General features: G+C 42.5%; 1 protein-coding gene across 1 annotated transcript in view; it reads left to right on the forward strand.

The window, feature by feature from the left end:
* Window positions 1-8,421: 8,421 nt before the first annotated feature.
* The window catches only part of zfpm2a (zinc finger protein, FOG family member 2a), a 119,682-nt gene continuing 118,518 nt past the window's right edge, over window positions 8,422-9,585 (forward strand). Inside the window, exon 1 of the mRNA XM_031874475.1 lies at window positions 8,422-8,880. Within this exon, the coding sequence (XP_031730335.1) occupies window positions 8,841-8,880 (40 nt within the window). The 5' untranslated portion in view covers window positions 8,422-8,840. The remainder of the gene's footprint in view (window positions 8,881-9,585) is intronic.

The raw sequence follows: 9,585 nt of genomic DNA on the forward strand, positions 1-9,585 counted from the left end.
AGAGAGAGAGAGAGAGACAGAGAGAGAGAGAGAGAGACAGAGAGAGAGAGAGAGAGAGACAGAGAGAGAGAGAGAGAGAGAGACAGAGAGAGAGAGACAGAGAGAGAGAGAGAGTCTGGACAGGAGATTTGTGACAGAGCAGAGCATGAAACCCATCAGTTGATGAGTGGAAATCCCTACTTTCTAATTAATAGAGGTACACAGGCCAGGGGGATAAGGAGGATCAGGGAAATGAAATCAGCTAAAAAGATACCATCACTCATTTCTGAGGTCCATTGTCACACTTCAGAATCTGCTGTAATGAATCACTCAAGCATTCTGCAGATACATTTGAATGGTTTGGGGGAAATTCATTGTCCGGTGGAGAGCATTCGATAAGGATCTTTTCTCTTGCCTCTGCCTTTTCTTCGGCCTCTTCTTTCCCTCTTTTGTCAAAGGGCCGCTCTGATCAAAAAGCCAAATCAAGGCTCGGGCAACAGGTGCGCCTCCTGAAAAGGGCTCCGCCGCAATCTGCAAGTGAACTGGAAAAGCTGTCTCGGATATAAAAAAAGAAAGAAAGAAAGAAAAAAAAAAGGCCGATTCGAGAAGTTCCAAGGGATGTGCTTGGTGGGGTCAGCTGGAGAAGTCCGGATGAGGCGGGGATCCTAGCGTAAGATGCTGGAGGAGGTTCATAATTTAAGGAACAATTACAGAACGGACGCTGGAAGGAGTCTGAATTTCTTTCATTTTTTTTTTGCATACACGCAACTTTTGACTTGAAAGTGAAACATGACACATCCTATATGTTTCCCTGGTAACACATACCGTGTCGCTGCTGGAAGTGGAAATTCCACATTACACAGCAACACAAAGGGCTCGTAACCACTCCAAAAAGATTTCTGCACGAGCATGTGAGGACATTCTACTCGCCCTGCATGCAAGACTTTTGACATTTTACAGTATAAGCCGGTAAATCCGACCCATATGATGGCCGCCATTAACCTTTGACCTTAATGCAAAATGTGTTTTTTTTTTGCTTGTTTTTTTTTTAAACCAGAGGCGTCTCAGAAGAAGAGGTCTTAAACCTCCCACCCGTTTGTAACCGACTACTGTACAACGCTAACGGTTTAATCTGCTGCTCTTTAAGGAATAAGAGAAACGCGAGCATAAGCCCAGCACATATTAGCTGCTGCTCACAGAGCTGGCAGGCTGAACACAGCTCCTCGACACCCTGCAATGCACGACTGTGATGGTGAAATCTGACGACGACATGAAATGAGAAGCAAAATGCAGCACACACACACACACACACACACACACACACATATATCTTTCCATATCATACATCCTCAGAGGGGATTTGCCAGAACCGCCTTTAGACAGTATTATGCTTGTTTGCAGAAAGTGCACGTATCAGAAAAACACAAGTAAGTAAATATACAGTCTCTCTTTAGCCTTTGTCTTTGTTTTGGCTTTCCAAAGATAATTTAAGTTTCCAGTTTCTAAGTAGTTCAATCCAACCCAAGGGAGCTATCCCCCTGAGAGACAAGATTTTGCTTAAACTACTCTCCTTTTTTTTCTTCTTTTCTTTTTTAAATACATCAACCCTTATATCCCAATGCAATTATTTAATATACACCCACTCATAGTCTGCATATGAGATATGAATATAATTGTATGTTACTTTTTAATTACAGGGAAAATCTAACTTGTAAGATGATGGGCTGGAAGGTGCCATTGCATTGTTATTTTTCTTTTTTCATCCTCGTTTTCTGATTATGTGAGCTGGGCTCCTTTGCTAAGCGATGATAAGCAGAATTTCCATGTTCCCTGCATAATTAATCCATCTTTGCCTCTCTTCATGCCAACTCTGCCGTTATCGCCCGCACATGCCTGAATTGCAAAAGAATCCTCTCTTCAATTGGAACTTATTGATATTCGGAAAGGAAAAAAAAGGCTGGAAATCCTCAAATTCAAGCCACAGATTGTTAAATGGATTAATTTCGCGGCAATCGCCAGCATCTAACGCGGGGAGACAGGCAAAGCAAATTGAAAGTATCTCCTGGTTGTGGAGTTTTAGTCCCAAATGATAGGATTTATTGGTATGTTTTTTCTCCCCCCCCCCCCTCCTTCCTCCATAGTCAGAAATTACCATTTATTTGCATGGCATAAAATACTTTTATATGGTTGAAAATTCAGAGGAATTCCTTTCAATGCCTGTCGTCGGATTCGTGATAACAACTTCAGCTCCTCACATCTGGACGCTTTTGATACTGGCTGAAAGGAATGTCTGAATATTTAATATTTTTATCTGTTTTCATCGATGGTTTCGCCATTAAGGATGGCTCTGCTGTTTGCATGGAGCCTGGCAGATGTAGATTTATTTTCTGAGCTGTCCACGGGCCTGCCTTTCTGTGAATAGATTGATGCATCCCCCCCCCCCCCCCCCATTTTGCTGTGCACTGATGCCTCTGCATATGTAATAAACCAGCAGACACACTTTTAAAATACATCAACAGACTGTATTATAATGCTGCGTTTAGATGTGGGTCCTCAGCTACTCGTGCACATATGGGGGAAAGGGAAAATGGAGGGGGGGGGGGATCAGCTACACGTATCAAATATAATTTACTTGACCTCATAAAAATGAATAATGGGAAATCACAGGATGTCAAAACACAGGAGGTGCTCATGCACACAGCGGCAAAATGTGTTATTTATTTGGACCCTTGGCATACAAACCACTTACTTACACAGAAAGAGTGATGTATTGAAACATGCACACTTCACAATGCAGTGCACATTTGAACTGATGATTTACAGCCAGAACTTGACTAAGAGCATAGCAGATGCTTCGCCTTGAGATTGTGCTGGAATTAAAGTAAGGTTTCAGAGATATAGAAATAATATTCAATAGATAAATTAAAGACGTCATAAACTAATCTCTGTGTATTCATTGTTTGGATCCAGTGTTGACGATCCAAACACCAGCTTATCTAGACACTAAAGATCTGCAGCTGCACAGTTGAGAACTGCTATTCTTCTTCTTCTGCAATTTAAGAGCAGAACACTTTGTGTGATTTGTTTCTGACAGTGCAAACTATTGTGATTTGAGAAAGTAATTTTTCCCGTGCAATGCCTTGACAAACACTACATTGATGTGGTTAAATAGATGGTATTTAATATTTATGTGTTTAGGTTTAGTACTTTGTCTCAAAAGGCCGGCAAAAGTGGTAAGACGGACTAATTAGTACGGACTCCATTTTTCTATTTTTGCAATTAATTTAGTTGTAGCCATTGAATGTCTGAAGATCTGATTGCAAAAGTTGATCAAATTGTTTTTTGTTTTTTTTACTTTTTTGCTAGTATTGTTAGAAAATGTACATGCAGCCCTCTTGTTCTGGCTTACATGAATGGGTGGTGTTTTGCAATCTCAGAGTCTGGGTAGAGTTAAAAAAAATAAAATGCATTAATGTATTGTATGCAGGACTTACTCAGAGGTTTCATGTGTAAGGGAATTATGAGAAGTGGTTAAGTATTCTATATTATGCAGCCATCATGTGAGAACAGATCACATCCAGTTCACGTTGTCACCTCCGTCCCCTGCAGGGTAAAACCTATGGTAACAACAGGAAACCAGAGTCATCACCTCCCTTTTGTCGGACTTTTAATTCAGTTTCCATTATATATTCACAGAGATATTATTTTATTACAAATGTCTGGTAGAAACCGAGCTTATTTCTTCATGGATATCTGCATGGATATCTGAATTGACTATTAAAAGGTAGTTTTGGTTTAATGTTAAAGCTTCCCACTGAAACCCATTAATCGATGAATTCATTCTACAGGCTGCATTCCCTCACCATCCACTGTCAGATCCATTTTTTTTATTCGTCCTTAATTATGCAACGTTATTATTTTAGGAAATGAAACCGCTTGAAACGAGTACGGATATTTATCCACATTTTCATTTTTAATCCACAAAAGGCTCGCTGGTTATCCCCTGGAGGTGTCACAATCTCAGCTTTTGACCACATGAAAAGACAGTGAGATTAGCAGTAAGAATATACTGCCCCGTGGTTCTCTCCTCCTCCTCCTCCTCCCCCCCTCCTCTACACAAAGCTTTTTATTTACACATTTACACACTCCCAAAGGGAGGAGCATAGTTTGTTCATCCCGCCCTCTTTTAGCACTTCCATCACTTGCCTGGACTTTAACGTTGTGGTGTAAATCTTAAAGATGCTTCGGGGACGTGTGGCATTTTGATTTACATTTTTTTTTTATGTTTCGACTTGTTTTTTCTTTGCTTGCTGTGCTTATTCTTCTTTTTTTTCAAAGCCCGCTGCATGTTGTACTATAACTCCCTGCATGGTAAATGGAAAGGGGATGGGGTAAAGGAGGGGAATGGTCCTGGACGGCGCTGCGGAGAGCGAAGCCTCCCTGGAAAAAGAGCTGGCGCAGAGGCCTCCAGGGCCGCGGGTGGTTTTGGCAGCTCAGGCCAGCGTTAGTGGGCACTCTCTCAGACATCTGTTTGCTCGCTGCTGCTGGAGCTGCTGGCTGGATGGATGGGTGGGTGAGGGTGGAGGAGTGTGTGTGTGTGGGGGGGGGGGGGAGCATTCAGCCACAACCAGCACGAGCACCTTACCCAGGACCGACGGCAGCAACTCAACATTTTAGCCGAAAGTCTGGAATGGTATTAATGTATCATGTGATGTCATGTGAAGGAGTGCGTTCCTTGCTGCGAGTAAAGCAGGTTCTTTTTTTAATTTATTGTGAATGCCAGCATTGGGATGCATGGGTACAGGCGGCGCATTCAAGGACAAAGAATTATGGGATATTACGCAAAAACATTAGAAAAACTGCTCACCTTTCTGTTTCAGTTCCTAGATCTGTTTCTCTTTTTCCCTCTGTCTCCATTTTACACTCAGGATCTTAACAGGGATATATGTGCCATGGCCACCCTGCACCCAACCCTCTACTCCATGCACACACACACACTCACACACCCACACACACACACACACACACACACACACACACACCTTGCATCCTCTGGAGACAAACCAATCCCCAACAGCCAGAGGGTGATACCACAGCAGGCAAACTCATAACACCGATGTCCAAGCTGAGCTGCTCTTTAAGGATGGAGTTGCCCCCCCCCCCCCCCCTCCATCCAACCGATGGCTGTCACTCCCAGTGCCACTGGACATGTGGGATCCCTTAAAAAAATATAAAACCCAACATCAACCCGATAATGTGTAATGCCAGACTCGCTGTGACATTACCCGGTCAGCACATCAGCTCACTGAAACAGTACGAGGAAGGCTGCAGCTGTTATTATGGCAGTAATTCAGTTTCATTGTATTTTTAACATGTGTGAAATCCTGGTGAAGTTACAGCACGGGGAGATCAGCAGAACTACTGTGAAGTTACGTGTTAAAAGTGTCGTACAAAATGACAGTGACAGCCCTTGTCTAAAAAATAAAGTATGGCTTATATACAGTCAGTTAACAGGACACCTCATTTTATTGATTTCCATAAATTTGGTAACTGCAAACTCCACTCATGTTGTGCGATTTGAAAGTGCAAATATGAATTGCATTACAGTTTAAACTAGAGTACAACATCCGTAATACTTTGGACACTTATTGAAGGCAATTTGTGTCGATTCAATCGTCCTAATTTGAGATATTGTAAGCAGGGTGCAGAAAGAAATATGAATAATTCCGCGGAGGGTCTTGAATTTGCATTTGCATTTAAATCATTGTGGTACAGTCCCTTACTACTATGTAATATAAACACGGGTATAAATGATGAGTTTACGACAGGACGGCACCGTGCCACCAACATTAGGGCACAGCAACATGTTTATTGTGAAATTCCCTTTTTAAATTGACTGTAGAATGCAGGTAAACTTCTTCTTAAACAGGACAAAAAAAATCAGCCATCGCCTGTGTCGGAGCTGTCAATAAATACCCGCATCACTCAACCAAACTTTATCTATTATTTAACATCAACGCGTCGCTCTCACGAAACATTTTCTGGCTCCGAAAATGAGACTTACAATTCACAGACGCGCCGACGTGACTTCAGCCAGAGGACTACTGGGCATACCAATGAAGCACCTTTTGTTCTGAAGCATATTTCCTTTAACAATGAATATGATGAAGCCACCAGACAGCCCACCTCTACTGCCCCAAACACTGAATGGCATTACCCAAATGTGACTTGGCAGTTCTAATCAAATGATTTAGCGCATTAAATCAACCTTTACCCCTTTAATCAGATTATGCGAGTGCACTGCGCAGCATCTCCACAGCATACAGTATACCTTAACCTATTAATATGACCAACCTTGTGTCAGTGATTTCCCTTGCGATGGAAACAGTATCATGTTAATTATCACAACCATCTGCTCTGAGCAGTGGAGAAAAAAAGAAGAAGCTTTCTCTTCCTCTCGCAGATTTGTACCTGTCAATCAAAGGCGGCTTCAAACAAGCCACTGGGGCTCGGGAACAGCAGAGAAGAACCACGCTGCAGTCTCAGAGGATTTAGGAGTGGCGTTAAATTAATCTGCAGCTGGCAATTTGACTCCCCTCTCTCACTATGTTGTTGCTCTCATCACAAATCATTATTGATTTTGGTGCTGGCTCCCTAATATGGCCGGTAAACTGTATTTATGGATGTATGGTGATTTTAGAGAGTGCGTGGGATGGCTTTATTTGAACCTTCTAATGTAATTTCACTAGTGGGTGTTTGGAGAGTTTAGCGCGTGTTTGACAGAAAAATCATTATTTTTTATTTACCTTCACTGGGGCCGTCCTGGACCAAAGAAATTCTTTGTTGACGAATCGATTATTGATTTAATTGACAGATCTGAGTTTCTCCACAAAGAATCACACAAAAGAAAAGCACCACTTTAAGTCCTGTGTTTACCAGAGATGTATCCATACGTTTCTCTGGAAATAAGTCATTCAGGATGAAAAAGCATTTTAAAAAATGACTTATCAATTAAACAAATCTAAATTGACTGAGAACAAAGCGACCGATTAGTTGACTAAATGACTATCACTATTTGTTGCTTTTGAGTGGATCATCAATCTGTCATTTGTTGACTGAAAGTCTCCCAGTGTGCAATGTGACAAAGCTGGGATATGTTTCTTAATGATTTCCTGTTGACCAAACCTGCATGTGAAGAAGAAAGCTTAAACCATCGGTGGAGGAGCTGGGGGGGGGGGGGGCAGGGAGACAAACCAAGGAGGCTCTCCTCAAGGTGAACCACCCGCTGACCCGTCTGACACATAAATTATTCTGTAGTTTCAGACTCCATTCCAAAGTTGTGGAATTGGGTTACGAGATAATTTCACAGGCCACTTGCTTGTCTTCCTTGGCAGTCCAACTGGCTAATTGAAGAGAGTGATTCCCGGTTTGGGCAACTACTCAGAACATGGCAGTGAAAATCGGAATGATTTGAAGGCTCTCGTTTCCTCTCTCTCTCTCTCTCTCTCTGTCCCTCTCTTTAAATATTCGGAATATTTTTCCCGTCCATAGGCAGACTAATTGTAGAAAAGAAAAAGAAAAAAACGCTGTGATTGACAGTTTATAAAATATTGATAGAAAAACATAGCAGGAGAATCAGAGTCTGTCACTGGAAATCCACCGTGTGCTCATTAGAATCTATTTTAAAGTAAAAGGTTTGACACACGGCTTATGAACAGAGAATGCACCAGGCTTTTATTTACTGTAGAATCACTTCCAATAGTAGATTTTGTGTGTGTTTGAAAAAAAACTCAAAAACTCTAGACTGCAGGTTACTTCTTTCATCTTTTGGCCGAGAGGTCAAGTCATTTGAGGCCATGGCATCTCAAGCCAGATCAACTCTCACAGTGCATTATGGGGGAATTAGTGGCCAAACTGAAACCTAGCTAATCCTGGTGTATTTAACCAATATGGGTTCAAATCTGTTGGTGGATATGACGAGGACCACGTGCTGTATTAAATGACTCTGGTAATTCCAAACATCTACTTTTTGTGTGTGAAATGTACAATATAAAAAGTGTAGCAGTTGAATTAATATTACAGAATATTTTAAAAGCAGCAGCTGATGTCGAATAGACCCTTTAAGAGTGAGAAAATGTTTACCCGAGATAAAGGCGTGCAAATGTTTGTTTTTTTAATTGTTAATATTGTTACTATCATTGTGATTGTGATGCATCATGAGCTCAGTTTGTCTCCATCTCCCCCCTACCAAAAGCAAATAAATAAATAAAACACGTGCGCTAATTAAGAGACACGCTAATTAATAACTGGAAGTTAAAGTAATTGTGGATCAAGTGAAGTTCACCGAGCTGCGGCTACGGTACCCGGGGAGGAACAAACCTTATCTTCAAACAAAAGCGCGAAACGCTCTCACCTCCCTAGTCAGTCCGTGCGGATCGCGGCGAAGCGCAGCCTCATCACGGAGAACGGCGCTGAGAAAGAGAGAGAGAGAGAGAGAGAGAGAGAGAGAGAGAGAGAGAGAGGGAGGGTGTGCAACCGTGTGCGCGTGTTTGTGTATGTGAGAGAGAGAGAGAGAGAGAGAGAGAGAGAGAGAAAGCCAGAGCCGGAGCCAGAGACACGAGAAAGATAAAGGAAAGACAGACGGAACGATAGACTTTGCGTTAAAAAAAAGGAAAAAAAGTAGCGGTGCCCCCCTTCTTCTTTTTCTTTCTCAATTTCCGTCAGACACACACACACACGCACAACACACACACACACACACACAGAGAGAGAGAGAGAAAAAAACCGGCTGCTTGGATGAACCAGAACCTATCGATCTGTCAGTACTACACCTGGATTCACTGACCAGCCGCACAGCAGGCATGTCCCGCAGGAAGCAGAGCAACCCGAGGCAGATCAAACGTAAGTTGTTTTCTTGTATTGTTTGTTTGTTTGTTTAACGTCGTCTATAGCCGCTACTATACTACCGCGTGTCCGGGCTTGTTACAGTTTGCGGAATATTGTGCTGAGAAGTGACCGCGCTCAGGGGGCTGATTCAGCGGACGCTCGTGTGATGATTGCCCGTCACGGTGCACGCACGCTCCCGGTCTCCCACCGCAGAAATATGCTCGTGTCTTTGGAGGGATTCGTTTACAATCCAAAAATCCCACGGAGCTGCTGGCTCCAAAGTTACCCCCCCCCAACCGCACGCCAACCTCGCTGCTGCCAAGTTGTAGCACTAAAAAAATGAAGTTATTTTGTTGTCTGTTTGGTATGATTATTATAGTTGTCCGGATTTGTGTGCGAGACAGAGGCTCGAGTTTGACTGATGGCTATTTATTCCAATAATTCATCCTACATTTATAATACGCAGTGCATCTGTAGCACGAGCCTGCTTTCAAAAAAGGCCGATTTGTTTTTGACTGACATTTGCTGTTAAATGTTTTTAATTGTAGCACGTAGATACACACTCTCTCACACACACACACACACACACGCACACACACACACTTCCAACTCCTCCGTACGTTTTTCCTTTTCCACTTACACACACTCACTTGCAGGTGTAAATACGTGTGCGCACACACACACACACACACACACACACACACACACACACACACACAC

Source organism: Anarrhichthys ocellatus, unplaced genomic scaffold (genome assembly GCF_004355925.1).
Source record: "Anarrhichthys ocellatus isolate YVR2014 unplaced genomic scaffold, GSC_Weel_1.0 scaffold81, whole genome shotgun sequence".
Classification (NCBI taxonomy): Eukaryota; Metazoa; Chordata; class Actinopteri; order Perciformes; family Anarhichadidae; genus Anarrhichthys; species Anarrhichthys ocellatus.